This window comes from Callorhinchus milii, unplaced genomic scaffold, assembly GCF_018977255.1.
Source record: "Callorhinchus milii isolate IMCB2004 unplaced genomic scaffold, IMCB_Cmil_1.0 Scaffold2, whole genome shotgun sequence".
NCBI lineage: Eukaryota > Metazoa > Chordata > Chondrichthyes > Chimaeriformes > Callorhinchidae > Callorhinchus > Callorhinchus milii.
In genome coordinates, this window is record NW_024704743.1 from 115,905,840 (window position 1) to 115,932,721 (window position 26,882).

Genomic DNA, 26,882 nt, shown 5'->3' on the forward strand with positions numbered 1-26,882 from the left:
CCAGCACACCCAGCAGGGCATTCCACGTCCTAAAAAATTCCTCCTGACCTCCTGCATTGCTAATTATCTTAAATGATGCCCTCTAAGTCACCAGCGATGTTCTGGACTCTGTTTTACCTCTTCGGGAATATCAATGAGGAAACACAGGCATTCCTGAAGCAATGCAACCATGTGTTTCTGGTCAGCCGGGTGTCTTACACACACACACACACATACTGAAGCCCATCGTCATGCCTAAGAGTATCCAATCTAAACTACTGGGAGTTTGATCCACTAATGTATGGAAATTTCCATACTGGAAGAATGGAATGCAGACTTTCCCTGGAGGGACACACCCAATTTATCTAATCCCAGAGAACATTAGGCACAGGTTGTTGAGAGCCATGGCTTGGGAGACCTCAAAGTGTGCATTGGTGTAACCCAATGCAGGTTTGCCCTGATCACTTTCAGGATAAGAACTCCCGATAACTAACTGTGGCAAAATCACATCCCGCTGCTTGTTGCTTCTACGGAGGGGAAGGAGTTAAAAAAAATTGTGTGCTGGAGATGGTGGGGGTCGAGGAGCAACCAAAACGGCAACAGAGGAATTTTTTCAATATGCTTAGATTGAAACACGTGTATGTGGTCATGTGCACACAAACACACACCCAAAATTGTTTTGTCTCTATTCCAGATTCCCAGACAGATCTGTGGCAGCCTACAATGGTTTTGGGCACACAGTAGACTAGCAATTGATGTGTGCCCACTAGATTCTTACAGCACTAAGCCAGGAGGAGGGTTTGAACTGAATCTTCCCACCGCTGAGTGCAAATGAAGCGCAAAACTGCTGAATAATGTGAGGGGCTGGTGAGAGCGAGCTGCTCACGGCAGGTCCTTAAGGCTTCGCACGGCTGACTCACAACAAGGGGCTGCATCGAACGCAAAACCCAACTCAAAATAAAGTGCATCGAAGGCGGCTTGGAGCAGCAGAGGAGATCGGCCAGGGTTTTAAGGAACAGGGAAAAAAAAGCAAGTTTTGCCGGCAATTCACAGCAAGTCAATCAGCATGTGACAGGCATGTTAATGTTTCGAGTGAAACGTTGCGGCTGTCTTGTCTAGCCTATTCTTTACTGTTCTGGCTAGCAAACATCATCTGCCGCCTTTTCCGTCTGATTAGACAGGCTTTTCGCACTTCTTTGTACTCCCTACTCCACCAAACACTTGCTCACAAACACACACACACACAAACATGTAAAGACACTCAAGAATCCTCGGAAGACGATATTCTTTCTGGGTCTACTTTGAAATACATAAAACCGGCAACAAAAGTAAGGCTGAATTTAAGAATTATCCAAAATTTGCAAAACGTGATAAAATAAAATTGGAAACTGCTGACAATTGATCTCTTTGCAGCAAACCTCTGTCTGAAGAGGACTGGGCTTCTTCTCGTGCTGATGCCTTTCTGGTGCAAAAGGCGGCTGCGTTTGCCAACAAAAAACAGCCACTACACTTGACAGTAATTAGTCTAGAACAACAATTTGCTTTTATATAGCATCCTTCATACTGGGTAGCATCTCGGAGTGCTTAACAACAACAAGATTATTAATTATGATTATTAAAAATGGGCATTTCGCTATAAATATAGGTCAATTCACTTTACAGCATATTCTGTGCTTTGAGACGTCGAGAAGACGTGAAAAGCGCTATATCAAATGCAAGGACTATTATTATTATTACCTTTGTATAGCACCTTTCACATCGGGAGGACATCACAAGGCGCTGGACAGCATTTCAGACCAGAGCTGGGGTCAGGGAGGGAGAAGGGAGCGGAGGGGAAGGGGGGTGGCCGATGGCATGGTCAAAGAGGAGGATTTTGAGGCGGGACTTGAAGGAGGCTACGGAGGGGGTGAGGCGGAGTGATTGGGGGATGGAATTCCAGAGGTCAGGGGCAGAGGGCTGAAGGCTCTCCCGCCAATGGTGGAGCAAGTGGGTCGGGGGACTTGGAGCAGGCCAGAGCCGGCTAAGCGGAGGGAGTGGGCAGGTTGGTAGGGAGTTAGGAGGTCGCAGAGGTAGGGTGGGGCGAGGCCATTAAGGGCTTTGTAGGTGAGGACCAGGATCTTGAAACGGAGATCGGGCAAGAGTGGGGGAGATGGGGTCACAGAGTTTGGTGCGGGAGAGGACACGGTCTGCAGAGTTCTGGATTATCTGCAACCTGTGGAGGAAGGAGTTGGGAAAGCCGACAAGCAGGGTGTTTGCATAGTCGAGACTGGATGTGATGAAGGCGTGAACAAGAGTTTCAGAGGCCTGAGGGGTGAGGTAGTGGCAGAGGCGGGCGATGTTACGATTAACAATGATGTTAACAATGAAGAAGCTCGATACCGAGGTGAGAGAGCGAGAGGGGAGGTGACTGTAGGCACATTGGAAGAGGAAGGTCTTCGGGTGCGATCTGAAGATTGGCAAAGAAGGGGCAATACGGAGGGATTGAGGCAGAGTGCCAGAGTTTGGGGGCGAAGTGGCTGAAAGCATGGTTGCCAGTGGTGGAGTGAAGGGGGCGAGGGACAAATAGGAGGCCAGAGCCAGCTGAGTTGGGGGAGTGGGGAATAAGCAAGTCAGAGAGGTAGGGCGGTGTCAAGGGCGTGAAGTGATTTGAATACGAGTGTGAGGAATTTGAAAGCACGCTACAGTGGCGTTTTGATGTGATAAGCGTTATGTGGCATTTCCATGCTCACCTACTCTATTACTCCGTGCTTCCAAGGTAAACAGGGGTGTCTTGTTGATCTAACAGTGATGCCCACTAAAGCGTATCTATAACTGGTGCCAATACCCTGAGGCAACCGCAGCACAAATATGTTCCTCCTCAGCTTTGCTCCCCTGCCTCTCCCCTCTCTGCTCCACACGCATATTTAACGGTTACCACAAGATAAGGTGAACAGACATTTGGACTGCAGGCTGCTAATCTGCTCCAGAAATCCCCTCTGGCAGTTATGTGAAGAGTTTGACATGGGATGCCTAACCCTTTGATACCCCCAAGTTGATCAGATAAGAAGGAATAGAAATAATACTTGCATTTTATTTGGCATTTCATCACATCAAAACATCTCAAATGTTTCACATGATTTTCTATAAAATATAACGACTGCATGGATTTAGTAGGCATACTTGGCAGCCAATTCGCCAACAGCAAAGTGTCACAAACAACCTGAGGTGAATTAGCAATTTTATCTGGAGGATAGTCAGCCAGGAAACTGGGAGAAACTCTTGGTCTCTTTTCAAATAATGCCATGGAATTTTTAAAGTCAACCTGAACAGACAGACGGGACCTCGATTTAACTTCTCCTCTGAAAGAGGGAGAGTCTGCCAATGCAATGCTACTCCAACACTGCACTAGAGTGTCTGCCTGGACTATGAACTCAAACTTCGTGGAACCTGAACCCACAATTTTCTGACAATGGGAGGAAAGTGCTAACAATCTGAGCCAGGCTGACTGACACTGAAGGTCACAGTAAAGGGAAAGCACTCCATATCCCGTTGAGTAGGCAGGAAGGCATGTGACCTGCGCTCAGAGCTTAGACAATACTTCTCTATATCTAGTCTCCAGATGTGCACGACTTACTCAGGGGATTCTCCTGAGTGCAAGTACCTCCGAGCAGGGAGGGGGAATGTGAGGATGAGAGGCGGAAGAGTCTGAGTTCCCCAAAGTCCTCTGAGGGTATAACCCGAGAAGAAAGCTAATGGGGTCCTCGGTCTCATAAATAGGGCCAATACAATATAAAACCAAAGAGGTGATGTTTAATCTGTACAAATTGTTACTTAGACCAGAATAGAGCACTGTGTCCAGTTTTGGTCATCTCATTTTAGGAAAGAAGTCTGGACCATAGAGAAGATGGAGAGGAGATTTACTGGGATGAGTATTTTGACACATTGGCAGAGACTGGAGCCTATTCTTATTGAAACAGGAAAGATTCAGGAGAGACCTAATATGAGGTCTTTAAAATGAAGAGAGGCTTTGATAAGAGTTGATAGGGAGCAATTATTTTCACTGATCGGTGTGTCAATGATTAGTGGATATCAACTTAAGATAATTAACACAAAAGATCAAAGGGGGAGATTTTAAGGTTTTTTTTACACACAAGAGAGTTGTTAGGATGTGCAATGTTCTGCTGGGTACAGTGATCGAGGCAGAATCCATGTGAGCTGGCAAGAGGGAACTAGATAGATATCTAAAAATGTTAATGATTTGCAGGGAGATGGAGAAAAGTCAGTTACTTCCGGTCTCTTAAAAAAGAAACCCAGTTTCTAATTTAAGATTAAATAGGAAAATTTTCAACAATTTAGCGCCATCTTAAATTTCAAGACAAATTTGGACTAACAGGTTAAGACTGGGTAAAATGTTGAGCCCCAGGTCAAAACAATACTGCAAACAAATCTGCAAAGAGACCGTGAACATTACATGTTAAACTTCTCCATTCCGCAAGTGCAAGGGAATTTGTGTGTGAGCAAGTGCTACCACAACACAGTTTTTGTACGGTGCCAACTCATACCAAATAAAATTGGTCATTCACTCCTTGGCTGTTTGAGGGACATTGCTGTGCATAAACTGGCTGCTGTGTTTGCTCAGAAAACAGTCACTCCACTTTACAATATATCCTGTGAAGCATTTTGGGACATCCTGCTAACGAAAGGCGATATACCAAATGCACGATTATTATCAACCCAACAGACAGCAATTAGCCTGAAGTATCCCTCAGGACACTTGTTCGGAAATAATAATAACGTAGTTAGGATGAATGGTGTTTGTCTGCAAACACACTGTAACTACAGTTTACAGTATATCCTGTGAGACATCCTCCCAACGTGAAAATACTATATCAAATGCAAAGATAACAATGGTCTGTTTCTGTGGAGTATCACTCCGTGTAACTCTATGAAACAGGACACACTAACCATTCAGAAAGGACAGCATTGCGAATGAAACAGTTCTCCCTATTTCTCTTCTTACCCACAATTTTCCGTGCTCACCCCCACCCCACCAAGGAAAGTTATCTGGTACCGATTAACCTGATTCTCTGCAGCGATAAGTTCAAGAAACAGGCCTGCTTCATTCTCATATTTGTTTACAATAACAACAGTCACTACGCTTCAAAGCAATTCTTACGTGAAGCTCTTTGCGATGGGTAGACACGATAGAGTGCTGTATCCATTGCAATAGTTATTATTGCAAGTTAACATAATAAAAATAAATCCTTGCATTCGATATAGCGCTTATCATGTTTTCCAGACATCTCAATGTGCTTCACAGACTATACTGTAAATTGAATTGACTTTATATTTTGTGAGGGAAACACAGCAGCCAATTGCGTACATCAGTGTCCCACAAGCAGTCGTGGATTGAGTGACCACCTTATTATTATTTTATTCATGTATTTTTGTTGAAGGGATTATTTCATTATTATATGAAAAGTCAATGTTATCTTGGCATCACACACAATATCCCCCACCAATATATGCCAGAGTCGGGCTACTTTTCCTCTATTGTCAGTAAGTTGTAGTTACACTAGTAGGAGCGCTAACAGGGTTAGTTATCTTTTATTTCTAAGGTCTGTTCCTCAGAGAGATGAGACATTTGTGCAAAGGTTTCCCCATTACAATGACAACTAAAATATTTATATACAAAAAATATAATTGCCATAGCAGCGATAAACCACGCTTTGGCTTGCAAAACAATATCATAATTTAAGGTGGCCAAAAAGGCGGCAGTTTGTGTCCACTACTCTAACGTCCCTTCTTCTTTATCTTCCAAAAACAAAACGATGTTGGAATAGCTTCCTAAACTGGTGGAATATAGAGCACTGTGTGGATATTGCATGGTCAGAGGCACGGTTAAGTGACCACACTCCAGAATGCTAACGTGCTCAGCTCAATTCCTCGCCAGTCTAGTTCCCAAACCAACGTTGGGCTGACTGACGGATGGAATATCCTTGAAACACTGAGGGTTTTGGGACAGTGCTAAGCTAGTTGCACTGAGAAGCTTCCAAATACAAGTAGCGAATGACCGGGCTTGTGATGAACGGCTGGCATGGGTTCTACTGAGCAGACTTTTCCACGTTCCTTTTTTAAGGATTTAGGTTTTAAAGCACCTTCAATGCCTCTAAAAGGTCTGCCAGCATCACCAGTTGTGGCTGCTTGCAAGGAAGCAAACACTTACTCTCTGTAAAAGATTATTATTATATTTTTATTATTATTTTAATTTGAAGAGATCATTCCCACCCCCCCCAGAAAACTGATCCGCCAATCAACTTACAGCTGGCTTCCTACTTACTGCGAGGTAACCAGAGGCTTGTGGGGTAAGGAAACTTGCCCAATGTTTCACCCTGCCTAGGAATCGAACTCAGGTCTCTCGCTTGCGAGTCGAGTGCTCTAACCACTAAGCTATGGATAGCTGTGTGTGGCTTTAAGAAAGCAAGGGAGAGAGAGACAGAATGAGTGAGAGTGGGAATGAGAGGGAAAGAGAACAAGTGAGAGAACAAGAGCAAGAGACGAGTAAGAATTAGAGTGAAAGCAAGAGCAAGAGAACAAGAATTGGAGTGAAAACTGAGTGAAAGTGAGAGCGAGAGAGAATGAGCAATCAAGAGGGAGAACAAGACGGAGAACAAGAAAAACAGTGTGTGTGTGGGTGGTGGTGGTGGTGGTGGGGGGGGGGAAAAGAAAAGGAAGATCAAGATACAAACAACATCAGCACAGCCAACAAACTGCCCAGTAGGAGGAAAACTACATGTAAAGTGTTAAACCAGCTTCACAAAGACTTTTACATCTGAAAATTGCTGGTTGTTACATTTCTAAGCTATCAGCTCACTCACTACCCACACTGCTGTAGGAACAGCACAGGAGAGTCCCTGAGCTGCTAACGCTGGCGAATTGCATCGTCAGCAAATTCTCGTACAAGTTATATAGACACATAGAAAGATACAGCCATTCGACCCAACTAATCCATGCTGGTCAGTGGTTATAATCCACACAAGCCCCCCCCACGCCTCCTATTCCCTTCACCTGTACCCCTATATCCTTCTCCCCCTATGTATGCCACAAGTGAACTGATTGCTGCGTATTGCACATTTTTGTACACTGTACATACTCCAACCCTTCTGGCTTGCCTGAGAGACGCATCTCTGAAGCTGCGAGTAAGTATTTGTTCTACTCATAAATGTATGGTCGTCTTGGTGATTTACGTTCAAAGTGCAGCAGAAAAGTAAAATAAAATGAAACTCCTCTCTCACTCCCAAACTTATCCCCCTTTATCCCTTCTCCTTGAGAGCAGACTCATGGTGAGGTCTGCTTCCAATCTCTGTACCTGAGCCCTGTTCCCGTCAGTGGGTCTCGGCGCTAATTGACCAGAGGGCAGCGTGAGGGTGTAGTGTGTGTATGAATCCAATTTGGCCCTTACTTGAAACCCATTGCATACACTTCTCAACTGGGCTTAATGGAAACCCCACATGGATCAAAGTCTGGACATGCAGCATTCCACCAAGAGTCACTGATAAAAAGTATATGTGGGGCATGGACTGCCCTCACCGACTCTGCACTCTTGGAAAGTATGGATGAAAAACATAGAGTCTATGCTGATACCTATTGCGCAGACACACGAACAATAATAATAATGATCCTTGTATTTGATATAGTGCATCGTCACATTAAAACATTTCAAAGTGCATCACAAGAGGTATTCTGTAAAGCGTGGTGACTATAGGTTTGCAGGCAAGAACTCCATTACTGACAAGGAGGGCTCTGAAGGAATCTTGATTAAATAAGCTTCAATCCGTACTGCCAGCTGGGATACCCCGAGCAAGTCAAATCAGCATCAGATGGTCTGTCTTTTCCTACGTGCAAACCAGCTCTCATTCTAAGATTGCCAACCGGTTCGGGACCAAACATGTTTCAAGTTGCCTGCTGTGCGACACAAGTTTACAGTGTGACCAACTGCTCCGGTGGCTCTGGGAAAAGCATGTTAGCTCTCTGCACTGCGCTGTTTGGATAGAGTATAAACAGCAGCCAGACTGGATGGGCCGAATAGCCTGTTACTGAACTGTACCTTCTATGAATCTATGATCTTAACCCCAAACATCGACATAATAATAATATTAACAATTGTTACATTTGATACACTACCTTTCATGTCAGAAGGACATCTGAAGGATCTTCACAGGATTTACTGTAATAATAATCCCTGCATTTTATATAGCACCTTGTTGCTTCTTCGAGACGTCTCAAAGCGCTTCACAGAATATACAGTAAAGTAAATTGACTATATTGTATTTTGTAAGCGAATGGGGTAGCCAATTTGCACGCAACAAGTTGGGCTAATAGCCCATGGCCAACCCATGTTTAAAAGTCATGAAAGGTGTAATAATTCTATTTGAAAATGATAGAAAGACTATCTCCCTAATCTCTGAAACTACCTGCCTTTGTCTCGCCACCTCGCCCCTCTCTTTATCTACCTTCAAGTCCTACCTTTGACTGTAAATTTGGTCACCTCCCCTCCCCCCTTGCTCTGATTTACTCCGAGACGCTATCATGGGTGAAGGGCGCTATGCATATGCAAGAGCACCAATAAAGTCACAAAGCGCCATTATGGAGAGTTGTTGTCAAGCACGATGATCAAATTACGTAAGGTACTGTTCCACAACAGCCACAAAGCGGTTGATCAATTTAACTGCAGGACTGTTGACCAGGATACCAGGATAAATTCTCTTCTATAAAGGAGCCACCAATGTATGCACAGAAATGTTCAGATTTGATGACAGCGTATTATCCGCCTCCTCGCTCTCTACCTTTTTGCCCCACCAGATATTTGCTATTCTGGGTTTTGTATCAAACCCATAATGTAATGCTTTATGTTCCCAATATAATCTGTGGTAGAAACAGTTTTAACTGCTCCCTCCCACCTTATTGCTTCCTTCATGCACACAAAATGATTAATTTCCCCAATGAAATTTACAATCACTGCACTTAACAGTAAATCTTGCGAAAGACTGTGAGACCTCCTATCAAGGATTATTATTGTTAGAATTATTATTATTATTATGTCTTATCTACACGTAATGGGATCTTGACCATATAATGGTAGGATAGAAAGACTACAGCTAATTCAAGTAAACTGAAGTACAATTCTTGCAAACAAAACAAGTGGTGAAAGGCCCATTCGAGAACCTATTTCAGCTGAACCAACTTGGGTTGAAGTTGGTCTCAGTCATAACATTTAACACTGAGTCACTGTACTCCTGGAGTAATCCATCTTTCAAGGAAATGAAGTACAGATGGTTTGCTGCACTGGTTACTTGTAGTCAAAGCCGCAGAAATATCTTGGGAGTCTAGATCATTATCATATATTAGATCAAAAAAAAAAATCCACAGAGGCATTTCCTTTGGTGATTAAAGCTTTATGTGATAGGAGATGATGGCAGAGCAGGACACAGCAAGGTCTAAACAGTCTGAATATTCCCTGATTGAAACAATCTCTTTAAAGAGAACCTGGTGACAGACTATGGTTAAAAAGGAGCAGCAGCAAAGCTTGGCAAATGAAAAAGTGGTCAAGGGAGACCTGGCTTGGATTTTAGCTTTTGGAGGGGAGGGAAGACTGAGGACATTAAGAATCTCCACAAAAGTGAGGATCTGACATAATGAATGATGGTGTTAGACAGTTTGGATTTCAATTCATCACTGTTCACGTACATGGGACTTTTCCATTCGCCGCACAGAACAAAACGTATTCTTTACTTTTCAGCAATGGGAGGAGGGCCTGTAATTCCACCTGGTCGTCACCTACAAGGCCATTCTGGCTGAAGATTAAAAAGCCCTCACAAATGCATAAAACGTGTACCATTTTTGTCCAATCTTTAATTGGATAAAATCTTCAGTTTTAGGACAAAATGAACAGGCTGCAGACTAAGAGCAAGTGGAATTTTGGACCATAGATAGGTCAAGCTGTGGATGAACTTCATAGCGAGCTAGGGTTTTCTGGCACAAAAGAGGAAACCAGCGACTTGAGGGGCTCGTTGACTGGTCTCCGATTCTGGTTTCTGTTTGGGGAGAAAACAAAATCACAGGCGCAGGGAACAAATTTATATCAGGGCCTGAACTGCAATATGCATGAAGGAATGTCACAAAGGAATTTTATCTGGATCTAATCAATAGTTCATCAACTTTATTACAATTGCTGACTCAAAGCTAAATGCGTACAGATTGACAATTTAGATTAAAAATCGCAGACGAGACAGCAAGTGCTATCGTCCATCTGTGGCTGATCAGCAGTATGTTTGAAATGGGAAAGATCTAAAGATCTGCGAAGCCCTCCCTAACAATTTTCTCCACTGAAAATATAAACAGCATACAATCTCCTTACCCCCTCCCCAATATATATATATACACACACACACATACACAAAAAAACAATCAATCAACCTAGTCTTAACCTAGACTCTTCTGTTCTTAAACTGTAAACAAATTTGGAAAATTCTTCAATTAAAAAGAATGGTAAAAAACTGCAAAATGATTCATGTCATTGTAAATTTCAACAACATTAGCCTTTGCTGCTACAGCGCTGTGAGTTAGAAGTCCAGCAAACGGGAACCCTGGGGATGTTCCACCTGGGTTTAGATAGACTATTTATATAGCATTTCAGAAGGTCCAGAACTTGACAAATTGTTGAATTCAGTCTTAACCTTCGAGGCATTCAAATTCAAGATCCACGTCCTCACGTTCAAATTCCCTCCACCATACCTCTGCGATCTCCTGCAACCCTACTGACCCAGCCGTTACCTCCACTCAGCAAACACTGGCCTGCTTCACATCTCCCGATCCTCCCCACCGTCAGTAGGTGAGAGTTCAGCCATCCTACCCCTGCTTTCTGCATCCATCCCTCTTCTTTTGCCCCTTTGCTCCCCACTTTTACAAATCACCAGTTAATCAACAGTTCTTTCAGTCATCTTTCCCACTCAATCCCCCAACTCAGCTTTCTCCCCTCTCCCCCGGCTCAGGTCAGCTGTGTGAACTGCTATGAGACGTCTTCCTGAAAGACACTATATAAACGTAAATTGCGTTGTATTGTAAGCCAGTTTTTTTGTAGTTCGTCGGAAGAATTTACAGAAAAGCACTTTCAGAATCAAGGCTCCGTTTTAAGAATTTGCCAAATTCTGGACACTCTTCTGACTGAAATGCAACACAAATAGAGTCAATCTAGACCCAGGTGGACATTCTCTCTGCGGAAATCCCAATTGGTAAGAAAAAGAAAGTCTTTTCAAGGACACACTACACTGCGTGTGCCCGATACAAAACGGCAGGTCCTCAAGCTGCAAATTGTTACCCTCGCAAGTGCAACACCTGAAGGCACCGTAGTCAATATTTGAAGTAGAGAAAAACAATGCAGTGCAATGGATTGGGCTTAGAAACAGTCTCAGGGCAGTTGTCATTGGACGGCAATACAAAGGCTACTTACTCTCTGCCAAACTGTCAGGGTCAAGCATTCCTCATGAAAGCAATCTGTTCTCTTGATTGTGTACATACATTATATGATAAAACTAAAGCAGCAACTACGAAGCCATGCCTCCAGCAAATAGATGAAATAACCTGAAGCTTTTTATAGTTATTGTGTGTTGAGTCCATTATTCTAATCATTCGCTCAGAAGAATTTGCTGCATTTAAATGAACAAACCTATCACTAAATGTTAATAATCCTTGCATAAGATTTGACACATCCTCCCCTTTGAAGGCAGAGGGGATGTGTCCAACTGATTCACAGCATTTATTGTACTGTATGTGTTTTTGTAGGTCAACATGGCAGTCAATATCTCACAAATAGTGATGAAGTGAATGACCAATTTTATTTGGGGGATTGGTGACCAGGACGTGGGGAAAAAATTGTTTGTCTTTTAGAGTAGATCTTTAATGTCCACCTGGACAGGCGGATGGGACCTCGGTTTAGCATCTCATCAGAAGGTTAGCATCTCCAACACTGCAGTGCTGTCTCCCCCCCACCCCCATTCCCTCCTCTCCCCCACAGCAGTGAAATTAAACAAAATCATGACCCATCAACATGATAATGAATCATTCTGAGAGATTAGATTAAAATGGGAATTTTAATAATAATAATTATGAGCCTCATATTTAATATAGCACCTTACATGTCAGGAGGGCATCGCAAAGCGCTTCTCAGACTATACTGCAAAGCACAATGACTGTTTTGTGGGTGAATACGGCAGTCAATTTGCGCAGAGCAATGTCTCCCACGAATTGCCATGAAGTGAATGACCAATTTTATCTGGGGGATTTGTTGCCCAGGACACTGGGAAAAATTCCCTCCTCTTTTTGCATAGTGCCAATGGGATCTTTAATGTCCAACCTGAATGGGCAGCCAGGACCTCAGTTTCACTTTTTATTCCTCTGACAGTGCAACACTCCCCCAAGCGCTGTCAGTGTCATCTTTGACTATATGAGTTCTAAATCCAACAACCTTCTGACTCAGAGGTGAAAGTGCTACCACCTGAGCCAGGCTGACACACAGCTCGAGAGGGAAGAAAAAGAAGAAGCAAAGCATCAAAGGAAGGATTTCCATCTGTAAAAGATACAGAGGAATCCGTGTCTTGCTGCTGTAAATTGAGACTCTGTGCGGCTGAAAGCCTCAGAGCGGGTCTGATGGATATTTGGCTGAAACAAAGCACATTTGCACCTCTCTTCCCGCGGGAACCAGCTCAGCTGAAACTGAAGCAATAGGGCCGGCCGGCTCTTTTGTTCGAGCAAAGTGACCCTCTGATGGAAGATCCTGGGAGGAAATGAAAGGTCTCTTTCACAGCAAAGGAGCTGAGCTGTTTGATTCAGCTCTTTGTGCAAAAAAAAGAGGCGTTAAAGTAACCACTGCAGCCACGGATTAAATGAATTGAAATGAATGAAATAAATTCCCGTTGGAAGAGAATACTCTCAAGGAAAAGGGGCCTTGAATTTGCAGCTTAATGCAACACCCCCCACCACTGCAGGCACCTGTGTGTTAAGAACGGTGTCATCCGCATGCCTGTGTAATGCAGATCACTGCCTCGCTTAGTTCAACACAATACGTAGAACTCGCTTTTCCTGAAATCTGACCCTATAATTACTCATCTTATTGTCGAAGGACATTTTATTCCTGGCAAGTCAACTCAAAACTCACACCCCATGAATTCTACAGCACTCTGACTGTCTAGCACTCTAGAGCCACCTGTCTGAACAGATGATGCTTATTCTCATCGTAGAGCTTCCTTAGGACATTGGGTCAAACTCTGCACCTGAACTTGGGTCAGATCTCGAACAAACATTCTGAGATCTAAAAACCCTCACAAAATCCTGGCCCAAGTCCATTGTCCTGGCTCAGAGCCTATCGGGCCCTCTCGCAGGAGGACGTTCTTCTGGCTTAGATCCCATCATCTTGGATAGTAGTCTGTTTCCTTAAAATGTAAGATCTCGGGAGAATTACTAATCGGAACTGCAGGAAACCTGCCTCCAAACAAAGAATGAATTTGAGACATTTCCAAAATCTTGAAATATCTTGATTCTCAAGACGATGAGTGATCTTTCTTTAAAAACGAAGATGGTGAGAAATTTCACGCTTTGGGTTCTCAAGGTTCGAGGCGTCCGAGCTTTTTTTACAGAAGACCCAGTATCCGCACGTTATGCAAATGGTCTAAATCTGACTCCATTCATTAATTATTTCTTCCTGGCCTTTATAGCGGATGTGAAACCAACTCTGGCTCGCTGCACCAGTAATACAATTTGACAAGCACGCGGGGTGTTTTTCAATGCATGAACGAAGATGTATCCAAAAATAAAAAGATCGCAGGTTACAAATATTTCCTTCTCTCATATGTTTCGAAGGGGATGTGGGTGTGCTGGGGGTGTTGGGGGGTGGATTATAGTAACAAAGATTCACAACGGAACGACACCTGAAATCCTGCACAATACAACCTTGGGCTGATAATTAAGCAGAGCTGTTGCGATGGGTATTACAAGTTATTATCTTTTTAGATGAAACCAAGGAGAAGACAACCCTGCTCGAGATTTCCAACTTTAGAAAGGTTCCTGCAATTTTGTACACCAGTGCTTTGCTTCTAATTTGAAGGTCAATAGCTCTTCAAAACTAAAAATAACTTTAAACAACGGAAAACAGCTACCACATTGCCACATGAATTTAAGAACTTGTGTACATTAACAAAGGATTTGCAGACCCAACGTAAGGTAATAATCCTTGCATTTGATATAACGCCTTATCAAGTCTTCGAGACGTCTCAAGGAGCTTCACAGAATATACTGTAAAGTGAATTGACTGTATATCTTGTGGGCAGTAGTTACATTTGTAGATGGTGTCAAGTGGGGTGGGGTTCTTGTGGAATCAGAGGAGATTGCAAACACCTTACGAAGTGAGCTTGATAGGAGATGTACATGGGCTGACAAATAATGTCCAATGCAAATACATGCAAGATACTACAAAGTAAGACAGAATAGGAAACACATGTAATTCATAATACTATTCAAAAAGAAGTGAATTTCTCTTCTCCCTTCCTCTATCCCCTAAATAAAACTGATTATTCACTTTATGGCTGTTTGTGGGACATCACTGTCCACAAATGAGCTGCCACAATTCCCTGTGAATACAGTCACTACACTTTACAGTAAATCCGGTGAAGCGCTTTCAGAGGTCCTCCCGATGTGAAAGAAGCAATACCAAATGTAAGGATTATTTTTACTCACACTGTTATCATGATGCACAACTGAAAGATGTCAGCCTGGCTTAGATGGTAGCACTCTCACCTCTTGGGAGTCAGAAGGTTGTGGGTTTTGAGCCCTATCTAAAGGACTTTGACCTGATATTCTAGGCTAACACTCCATTGCAGTGCTGGACCAAATGGCATCATCACCCTACTGAGACTTTAAAGCAAGGTCCCACCTGCCTGTTCAGCTTAAAGATCCCATTGGCACGATTTGAAACAACATTATTGGAAACCCTGCAAGTTTCACGCTCACACAGACAGAGATGTTTTTATTCAAATGTTTTTTTGACGAATCCAAGCAAAAGAAAAATGTTTAATTATCTTTGTGATTCCGTGACCTGACAGGTTCCTGTTTTAAAACCGAAACCGACTTTGAAACAGTTTTCAAAGGGCTCTTTAAAACCTGCAGTTGCGTTCACTTATTACATTATTTGCACGTTTGACACCATCTGGCACAAATGGTTCCCATTACACGCGCCCCACTTTTCAGTCTCGCGGACTCTGAAGTATTGCAAATTAAAACTAAATTGACATGTTACTGGGTTATTCAAACTGTGATATTGAAAGAATTAAACTGCAGGAGCCCAGGGAACACTGTGACAAGTTAGAATTGAATCCCCCTCTCCACCCTCCACACACTCCCCACCTCCCCCTCACCACTTTTGTTTTTTTGGCACTCTGCACATTCCTTTGGATGGACAACATGTCCCAAAAGCATTTACAATTCAAGCTGCGTTTGCCAAAGTACTATCTCTGTTGACTGACTGTTAGACTGTCAAATTCCATTGAAGATAGTCAAACCCAATTAAAGGATACAATGGCAAGACGTTACAATACACAAACACACCCATCACACCGCTACTGGCAATTGGTAAATCTTCCCGCTGCCGATCTGATGCGGGAGCAGTGACAGAAGCTCAAATCAACCACATTTATATAGCGCCTGTCACGAAGAATAAAGAACGTCTTAGAGCGCTTCACAAGGGTACTGAACAAGGGGGAGGGGGTAAAGGGGAGGTGTAGAGGGGCATTGTGTCTACCTATAGTGTTTCAATCCCACTTCCAACTTGTTCCCCAAAAACCTTTAAAATTAAGTTTCCTCAAATATTTATCTGTTTTCCTCTTAAATGCTGTAGTCCCTCAAAATATCTTCTCGTTAGCCATTCTATTAAAAGGAAATCAATATAACTTTGGCGAGAAAAGTAATGTACCATTTGGTAACGGGATATTACACCACCCATTCATATCTCACCCTTGAGATTCTCCAAAGCAATTCATATATGTTTGCTGACAGCAATTGTACCCCTAACCTCCTTCCTCTCCCAATGCATTCAACCCACTTCTGGCAACCTTTAAATCCGACCTCTTCAGCCATGTGGCTATTGTCACCTCCTCCTTTCTCCCTCTCCCACGCTTTGCATCCCACCCTGTAATTATAAAGTGAGCCAAGATACTATTCTTCATAAAGTGCGCTATATAATTGCGAGTTGTTGTGGTTGATAGATTGACGGAACAATAATCATTTACATTTGCCACCTTTGTGAAAACGTGTTTGCCAAACTCTGTCGCTTTCCAGTTGCATACAGCGGTGCGAATTGTGTTCAATTGCATCAGTTACAAGTGACAAATACTGGATGGCTCTCGCCAACCATAAGGCTTTGCCAAAGTGCAGCACAGCACAAAATGCACAGGGATTTCGTGCTGTCTTTTCCCAGCAGGAGCTGCAGTGTCATTCAGTGTTGGCTCACTCCACATCATGCATTAACTACATTCAATGCACGTTTTCCTCAATGTATCAGACAGTACCCACAACACAGCTGGCTCACAATCACTGGAGTCTTTTCCCCTCCCCTTTAAAGTTCTCCGTCTCTTTCACATATTCTTTTGTATCACTTTACAATGGCAGGAAATGATTATCAGTCACAATGAGCTATCTGCTTTACTGCAGCCATTTGTGGCAAGGCAAAGAAAGCAAGGCACTACTTTACCAAAGGCTTCTCAGCCAACTCATACTTTGCTTTTACCTTGTAGTTCCAATTTCCCGAAGTCTTGCACCAAAACATGGATCAATCCTAAGCTTTTACATGGCCTCTGACAGGTAAGTGATCGTCAAGCTTCACATTTCTGGATGCTCTCAAAAGATATTAATAAAATAATGCTTGCATTTGATATCACGTCGTTGAGACATGTCAACATGCTTCACAGAATATGCTGTAAAGTGGAGTGACTGTGTATTTTATGGGTGGAACAATGCTGTGAAAGGGTGGTTGCTACACATCAGCAGTCAATTTGCACAGAGCAGTATCTCACAAATAGCCATGAAGTGAATGAACAATTTTTTATCTGGGGGATTGTTGGCAGGACACCGTCAGAATCAGGTCTCTCGCTTGCAAAGCGTCGATAGCGTCCTGGGTGGGGGGAGCGGAGAATGCTGTTGCGGGTGGGGGAGGGAAGGAGAGGAGGAAGGCTTTAACTTCATCAACTTAAAAGACTTTAGTGCACTGTAATTTTCAGGGCAGGAATAAAGCGATCTCTTAGTTTGGGAACACCTTTGTTGCTTTCTGCAGTGCTGAACAGAGCAGCATTGATGAATGTGAATGACTGCATGACCCAGGTTGACCCTCCGCTGACAAGAGGAAACATAGCGATGGCAGGTGGGCGAGTGGTTGGGGGGTGGGGCGGAAAGGAGAGCAAAAGGAGTGGGGGGGGGAAGGGAAAGAAAAAGACCAGTCTTAAAAACAGTGAAAGAGAGGGAAGGGAATAATCAGCTACGCCTGTTACCAACATCGTGTCACACTTAGCAAACAATAAACCAGCCTGACTCAGTTAGTTGGTAGCGCTCTTGCCTCCGAGTCAGAAGTCCGTGGGTTCAAACTCCCCTTATCAGGACTTTGAACTCGCAGACCGCTCCAGTGCAGTGTTGGGATTGCACTGAAATGTCGGAGGTTCTATCCTTCAAAGGACACGTTAAACTGATGTCTTACCTTCCTGTTCAGGCAGATGTTAAAGATTAGAAAAGAGAAGGGAATTTCTCCTGATGTCCTGACCAAAAAATCCTCCAAAATAAAAACTGTCCATTCACTTTGTGGCTGTGCGTGGGAATTACTGAACTGGCTCCAAGGTGACGTATTGAAACAAGAAGCCCTGGCAGCACAATTTGTGTATGGAGCTAATTTTATAAATAATAATCCTTGTACTTGATATAACACCTTTCACAAGGGGAGAATGTTTCATAGTGATTCACAAGATCTACTGTAAATCTATGTATTTTTATGCAAATTTGCGCAAATTTGTGGAGTCCTGTAGCTCAGTGGTTAGAGCACTCGCTTTGCAAGCGAGAGACCTGAGTTCAATTCCAGGCAGGGCGAAACCTTGGGCAAGTTTCCTTACTCCACACGCCTAATAATAATCCCTCCAAAAAACAATAATAAATTGGTCATTTTCAATCTACGACTTTTTGTGGGACATTGCTGTGCGCAATTGGCTGCCGCGTTCGCCCACAAATATCAATCAATTCACTTTACAGTGTGTTCTGTGAAACGCTTTGGGACGTCCTCCCAAAGTGAAAAGCGCTATATCAAATGCAAGGATTATTATTATTATTTATTTTTGGTCAACCAGGTGTCTGACACGCGCGTTGAAAACCCATCACTGGATTCCGACATTGAACGTCGGAGTCCAGCCAGCCCTTGGTGACAAGCTCAGTAGTCCAGTTCCTGAGCCAGACGGGTCTGCTGTGCTCCAGGGCACTGCTGATGACGGTACAGCTAGCCTGGCTCATCGGCAGGACTTGGCAGGGCAGACCAGTCACTGGGAGCAAGGAATCCTCACACTCAGCTCCTGTTAACCCTGCAAGCTAAAGCCTAACCCGGGTAGCAGCGGGAAAGCTTACCAAACAGTGCTGTCAATGGCAAGCTATGTAGTATTAGCTGGTTAGATTCCAGCAGCCACCACAACATGCACTCTGGGGGCCCTAAGCCTTGGCTCCTGCCAACCTGCACTTAATACTTTCTGGAATTAGGTAAGCAAAACGCATCCCTCCAGGGAGAGAGTGTGCATTCCATTCCAACAATCTATCTCTGGGATTTCCATACATGGAATCCTCAAGTTTGGTTTGGATATTCTTAAGCCTGGAGATGGATTTCCAACACATGTGTCAGCCACCTGGTTGACCAAACATAAATGCACAAAATTGTCTGGTGTATTTGTCCCCCAAATTCGTAGAGTTAGAGTAAATCTTGTGAATCGCTATGAAACATTCTCCCATTGTGAAAAGTGTTATATCAAGTGCAAGGATTATTAGTTATAAAATTGGCTGATGCATTTTCGCTGACAAATATACAGTCAATTCACTTTACAGCATATTCTGTGAAGCGCTTTGAGACGCCTAGAAGATGTGAAAAGCACTATATCAAATGCAAGGATTATTAGGATTATTTATTTATGAAATTAGCTCCTTACACAAATTATGCTCCAGGACTTCTTCTTCTGAGACGCCGTACGGTGTGGAGGGCGCTATATAAATCCAAGTTATTGTTGTTCTTGTTTTAATACACAGTTAGAATAACAAGAACAACTTGCATTTATATAGCACTCCTCACCAAGGTAGGGTCCCAGACGGCTTAAGTGTAATTGAAGAAAGCTTCTTCAGACAGGCCCAGAGCAATCCAGACAGATGAAAGTTAAAGGAGATGAGGTAACTACACAGCAATTCACACCCGCTGCAGGACAGCTGACACTTTATGAGTGTTTTCTCACCAAATAACCATCCTGTGGTTCAATACAAAGTCTTGCTGTCAGAAACAAAAGGCTCGAAGGAGAGGGGAAGAGAGGCTCAGTTCAGAAGTCAATGCATTTATGTTGCCTCTAAGCTACAGTGCAAAAAAAAGGCCCTTGAAAACCTTTACAGAAAACTCAGTTTTTTAAGGCAAATCAGTGAAATGGCTCTTTAACGCTTGTTTTTCCCCCCAAATTATAAAAAAATGTCTCTTTAATCGACTGTTTGTGGGACACTACTGTGCACAATTGGCTGTCGTGTTTCTCCCACAAAATATACAATCAATGTACTTTACGGTATATTCTGTGAAGCGCTTTGAGACGTATAGAAGACGTGATAAGAACCTATATCAAATGCAAGAATTATTATTATCAGGAAAAACAGGAGATCAAGGATCATTCAGAAGCTTTGACCAAAGAAAACGATCTTGCTCTCAAGTGTTTAAAATATTCATAGTTTGTGCAGCGCGGTGGGGAGTGCGGTGATATCAGATCAGGTTTCAGTTTCATTCTGCGCTCGTTTGATCAGCTCCAAGGCCATTCCTACAAGACAAAACCGCAGAATCAAAGGCTCGGTCAGTTACCAGCATCAGTTATGGGGCAGTCGAGAGATACATGATGGATAAAGTATGGTGCAAAGCACTAAACTTTAAAAGGGGAAGAATGTTTGCTGTGGGCAGCCTTTTTTTAATGTGACATTTAAGCCGCTGCTCATTGTTGTTCTTGCAGTGACTGGGGCAGCGCACGGTCAGGGCACAGGGTGCCTGGGGGCCAGCAGCTGTTTAGCCACCTTTGCACAAAAAGTGTTGGATCATTCATTGTACAGCTTAGATAAGGGCAGTGGCTACTCATGCAGAATGCTCAGTGCAAAAATAACCTCTGTAGACTGCTGGTAGTCATTACTGACATTTATAATACTCCCTATAAAGTGGATCATTCATGCTAGTCCACACTGAGCTTTTCTGTCCATAAAAGCCGCTATACAAAAAAAACAATTATTTCTACTTTGTGTTCACTGTATCAGGTTTGGATGAGGGGGTGGGTGGGAGGAAAGAGGCAATACTTTGTGGTCAGCAGTGACAATAGGACTTCAAGGTTTTGGTGGGTGAATAATGCTGACCAAGAAAATCTGAGCTGAGAGATGGAGTTACTCGTAAGCTTTCTTCTGTCTCACAAGTTAGTTGGGGTGAAGTGTGGGTGGGTGGAGGGAAAGGGAGGGGTCGGTGGGGCTGGAGAGAAAGGAAGAAAATTCTATTGGCTATTCAGGTGGATATCAAGAATCCTATGGCAATATTTGAAACAAGAAGGGATTTTCTGCCAGCAACCTGGTCAACAATCTTCCTAGTTGGATAAATTTACCTCTTTGAAGATTGTTGTCAGAAGGACCTCTCAGAGCACTTCGCAGGATTCATAATAATAAACCGTGCATTTGATATAGCGCCTTATTATGTCTTCTAGACGTCTCAAAGTGCTTCACGGAATATAATGTAAAGTCGATTGACTGTATGTTGTGTGGACGAATTTACTGTGAAGTGGATTAACTGTGTGTTTTGTGAGTAAATGTGGCAGCAGAATTGCTCACAGCAATGTCTCGCAAACAGCCATGGAGTGAGTGACTAATTTTATTAGAGGGACTGTTGACCAGGACACACAGAGGGAGAATAGTGCCATGGCATCTTTTATATCCAACTGAACAGGCAGATGGGCCCTCGGTTTAACGTCTCATCTGAAGGATGGACATTTGTAGCTGATTGAATTAAGCAGCTAAGTTTCCAGTTCTACTCTAGAGAGTTCAACATTGGAAACATGCGGGACACTTTCTATTCGGGGAAGGTCAAAGAAAAGAAATAAGTCCATATTGAAGGCTGAAGAAGTACTTTGAAAGACATATTACTGACTAACTGATGACTGATTGACTGAATGTGGTGGAAAATGGTGAAGTGCCATTTCCCCCTGCGAACATCTCATCTCCTCCTCTCACTCCTCTACCAGAGCGATTAATCCCTTCCTTAACCCTAAGCCAACCCTAATGCCCCTCACACTGAACAGGCACTGAATCCCGTGGAAACAAAAGCGTCTCCCGACAACAGCTTTAAGAGTTAACTTGTCAACAATTCAGAGTCACAGTTAACCTTTCTGACCACAGCACTGCATTTCAATGACACTAAAACAAGCTTGTACTGGCAACATAGCAACAGGAGTCCATGCAACTCGGGGGTTTGCTCCACCAATTTAATTTGTTAAAGGCAGATGGCTCTTTCTTCACAAGTTCCACCTGATCTTTGCCCGTGGGGCCATTTTGTCTTTAAAATGTAAGATTGCGTGAAACTGTCCAAAATTCTTCCAACTCGGTCTCAAATTGGAAACGGTTTACTGCAGTTCCTAAAAGGAGGCACAATTCTACGTAATCTTAGTACTGTATTAGCCCAGATTATATGAGCTCAAAGGCCTGACAATGAGCTTGAACCCACAAGTTTCTCTCTGCAGCGAGAGTGTTACCGACTGAGCCAGGCTGATACACAATTCAGTCTCTCTCCACCACTGCAACGTCCTTCACTCCTATTCTCTTGCCTGTGTTCACTATTATACTGACTCTGGGCAAGCAAAACGAGATTCCTCACTCCCTCCATTGGTGGCCAACAAACAAAGCCCCCAATCCCTCCCAAAATTCATCTTCACCTTTCGCCTTCTCTCTACACCTTCAAAACTCTCTTAACAAAAACTCTAGACCGTGCGTTCAGACAACATCTTTACATTAACCTCTCCTAACCTACATTTTTGTGATGTGGGCTGTATCACCCTGGCGTAGTTGGTAGCACACTCGCCTCTAAATCAGAAGGTTGTTGGTTCAAGCCCCACATCGGGACTTGGAATCACATAGTCTAAGTTCACACTCCAATGCATTGCTGGGGGGCTGTTACATTGTCAGATGTGCTGTCCTTCAGATGAGACTTTAAACCGATGTGCCATCTGCCTGTTCAGATGGACGTTAAAGATCCTATGGCATTATTTGAAAAGAGAAGGAAGTTTCTCCTGGTTACCTGGCCAACAATCCCCCAAATAAAATTGAGCACTCACTCCATGGCTGTTTGTGGGACATTGCTGTACACAACCGGCTGATGTGTTTCGCTCACAAAATATACGGTCAATTCACTTTACAGTATATCCTTTGAAGCCCTTTGAGACGACATGAAAGGTTCTATTATATCAAGGGCAAGGATTATTATTATCGCAATCATAGTGGAAAGAGCTTCAAGGCGATTATTCCATGTGAAAAGAGCTAGATTAGTTCTGTGTAACCAGCCCACTCTTCGACAATGCTTATGGTCCTCTCTCCCCTTAGCCACTCACTCACGCACTCTCCCTCACTGGGCGCCACATCTCGCCACTGTGAATTGCTCGGAGACATTTCGCCCACAAATATACAGTCAATTCACTTTATAGTATATTCTGTGAAGCCCTTTGAGATGTCTAGAAGATGTGAAAAGCGCTATATCAAATGCAAGGATTATTATTATTATATATTACCCTATGTGAAGGGCTGTATATAAATGCGTGTTCCTCACATCCGTAGGAGAGGTTAGGAGGTGAAATGAAACTGCGAGGACCAGTTGGCCTTTTCACAGATTCTCATTAACCTCTGGGGCCAAGTAAACAAAAGAAAAGCTTGATAAGTAGGTGCAGGTGTACAAATAAGAAAAAAAGTGGCATTAGCTTGGTAACTTGTTTGCTTTGATACTCGGGAGCAAAAACAGAGGATCGGACAGGATACAAAGCCATTGCCCCCCCACCTCCCACTTGTTAAAAATCACACACATAAAAGTCACAAACTTGAAACATTTGGAAAGGGAATGAGCAGCGAGGAGCAACGATCATGCTAATTTCTTCCTTAAAACGCTTTTGTCTAACATTCCCCCCCCCCACACACACACACATACACCCCTCTGAAATGTTACACCCGTGCACAAAATGGCTTGAATATTTTCTAACAATTGAGATGTGAAGGTCAATCAAGGGATGGATGGAGGAGGTGAGCGACAGGGGACAAGGAAGGGGATGTCTCTGTCTACCCCCTTCCCAAGTCCTGATCTTTGCAGTAATTCCACAACAACAATAATTTGCATTCATATAGTGCCCTTCGCCATCTCCACACACCATCCATTCCCTGCCCCCTGCTTACTGTGTGTAAGAAACTACAGTAAAGGATCGGAGATCGATGGGAATATTTGCTATATCAAATGCAAGGATTATTATTATTATTATCATCATTGCAGAATCAGGGAACATCCAGACACACGAAATTCATTAGCATTTTCTTCTGCTTGTCAATTTCGTGATTGACAAGCCAAAGGAGATTCCAGTAAATGATGGTGGTGGGAGCAAAAATACACGAATTACCTTAAACAACACACAAAAACTTTCTCCCCCTTCATTAAAAGTTTTATGTCTGGAAAGAAATAATATTATTAGTATTATTATTATTATTATTATTATAAAGCCCACAGGAGAGATGGGTGGGTGCAAGGTGAGCTTGTGTGTGTGTGAGAGAGAGAGGGGGGAGCACACCCACAAAGCATGGCACTGGGACAGGGACTGGTTATAGCTCTGTGAGTGCGCATCTCTCTTGCTCTCTGGATGTCCCCTTCAAGAAACAAGTCCGAACTCCTCTCTCGCTCATTGGGAAACTTCTCTATTCTCAGCAAACTCTCCTCCAGAAAGTTTTTCACGCTGTCTGTTGCAGGGACTCGCTTTTCTCTCACTTTTTCTCCCAGTCCCACAATCTCTGGATGCCTGTCCCATGCAAACTCTTCCACACTGTGACTTCTCTCTCTCTCTCTCAATCATTCACTCACTCACTCACAATTTCTTACCCTTTTTGTACATTTTTACTCAATTGTCTGACTTATTATTATCAATTGCAATCATTTTTTTCCCCTCACACCCAAGTCTGAGCTGAGCCTTCCTTCCCCCTCCTCTTAACACAAACTTTCTGTGCATTTCCCACAAATAAAAGCAATTTTCTCAGCCTTGCTCTTGATTCTCCAATTTCTTTCACTGCTTCCCCCCCACCCCCACCCCATTGCATAGTTTTATCCATGCTTTTCCCTCCTCCTAAGACTTTTTGAGTATTTCTCCAAGACACAAGTTTGCAATTGCCCTCCAACTTTCCCATCCACTTTTCTTCCAAGTTACACTTCTCAGTGGTGCATTTTCAGTGCATTTTTTTTCACAGAGGGATTTGCCCCCAATTTAAACCTCCTGCACATAGTTAGAATTTCTCTCTTTCTCCCCCCACCCCCCCCCCCCCACCCTCCTCCCCACAAGTTGCAGATCTCCTTTTCCTCTCATCAGCATGTGTTTCTGAGTGAGTGAGTGTGTGAGTGAGTGTGAGTGAGTGTGTGTGTGTGTGTGAGTGAGTGAGTGTGAGTGAGTGAATGAGTGTGTGTGTGAGTGAGTGTGTGTGTGAGTGAGTGTGTGAGTGAGTGAGACTGTGAGTGAGTGTGAGTGTGTGTGTGAGTGTGTGAGTGAGACTGTGAGTGAGTGTGAGTGTGTGAGTGTGTGAGTGAGTGTGTGTGAGTGAGTGAGTGTGTGTGTGTGAGTGAGTGTGTGTGTGAGTGTGAGTGAGAGTGTGAGTGAGTGTGTGTCTGTGTGAGTGTGAGTGAGTGAGTGAGTGTGTGTGTGAGTGAGTGTGTGAGTGAGTGTGTGTGAGTGAGTGTGTGTGAGGGAGTAATAAAACAACTCACCTCTTTGCTCTGATGCCTCCAACACACACAGCAGTAACAGCACCAGGTAGCACCTCATTCTCAAACCCTTCCACACTGGCTCTTGCTGTTTGTTGGTGGAGGAATAAACTGCAGAAGTGTCAAAGAGAGCCAAGAGCTTATCCTCCTCTCTCTCTCTCTCTCTTTCTCTCTCTCTTTCCTTTCTTCTCTCTCTCTCCCTCTCTCTCTCTCTCTCTCCCCCTCTCAAGCCTCAGGACCTTTGTGCAGGGACTGGACTGCGACCCGCATCAGTGCAGCATCTTCAGCCACCGCCACTCGCGCCAAAGGGGAGGACCACTGCCTCCCCTCCTTTTTTTCCTTCGCCTTTCCACGCCTCAAGCGTATCCCCTCCTCTCCCCCCTGTCCACGAGCTGCTAAAGTAACTTTTCCACCTCTTGGTTAAAAAAAGTTCTCTTTTGTCCGGCACAAGCTCTGCCCACTCAGTTCTCTCCCTCCCCCTCCCTGCACTTGGTATGGTCCGGCTGTACTGTGGCTCCAGGAGACCCACAGGGAAAAGGGGCTTTAAAAAGCTCAGACAATAGTGAGCAGAGGGTATGGCTTAACATTCCTCTGTTGCCCCCCCCACCCCCCCCCCCCCCACCCATCTCTCACCACCCCCCACCGCTCTGTTTTCATGCCCGTACAAACGACCTGGCTTTTAAGACGCAGAAATGCTCGAAGCAAACTATTTCGGCCGCAAAGCACGCGGTCATTTCACCCGGCGGGACATCCCGCCAAGCGCTTCGAGGCGTCTCAACGATGCGATAAGGTGCTATATCGAACACAAGGATTATTATTATTATCATCGTTATTATTATTAGTCGCTGCGGCGAATTCTACACAAACAAGGAGACACTTTGAAAGCACGATAGTGAGCGTTCAGCGACACTGTAGATCCAGTGTTACTCACGTCTTACCATTAGACTTCTTTTGTACGCCTGACTGTGTCTTTATTCAGTGTACTTTGTATGCAAAGTTGGCGGTCCAATTTGTGCACAGCAACATCATGCAAACAGCCATGAAGTGAACGATCAATTTTATTCAGCCAGTTGTTGTCCAGGGCACAGGACACAGGCAACCTCACATAAGTCATCCCATTACAAATCGTATACTGGCCTCAGCCATACATGCACCTGAGTCTCATTAATTTCTTTTTAACAATAAAGCACTTAGATTTCTTTACACTAGTAGTATTTTACAAGGCAGATAAATGGCTAAATCGTAACACTTCTGCATTCCAAATAATCCTAAATTCTGATGCAAATCATCTCTTAACTCGTATTGCTATGTGCTCACTTACCCGCTGCATTGATGAAGTACCATATACTCAGTGCTGCATTCGAAACAAGCGTGGGAAATCCCGGTTGCATTGATAAAGCACAATTACCAGCTGCATTGAAGAAGCATTGCACGTGCACTTATGCTGCATTTGAAACAAATGTGGAAAACAAGGTCTAGACCTGTCATCATGTCACAAAAGATGAACTTAGATTTGCATAAGTCGTATTAAGTCGGCCGATACAATTTATGCGATTTTGCCTATAACTTGTACTTCATGTAAATCGTATTAAATGTTATG

At 43.6% G+C, this 26,882-nt stretch overlaps 1 protein-coding gene across 1 annotated transcript in view; it reads right to left on the reverse strand.

The window, feature by feature from the left end:
- Positions 1 to 25,465, reverse strand: part of lama1 (laminin, alpha 1) — a 114,489-nt gene extending 89,024 nt beyond the window's left edge. Inside the window, exon 1 of the mRNA XM_007897260.1 lies at positions 25,286 to 25,465. Coding sequence (XP_007895451.1) covers positions 25,286 to 25,343 — 58 coding nt within the window. The 5' untranslated portion in view covers positions 25,344 to 25,465. The remainder of the gene's footprint in view (positions 1 to 25,285) is intronic.
- Positions 25,466 to 26,882: the final 1,417 nt, after the last annotated feature.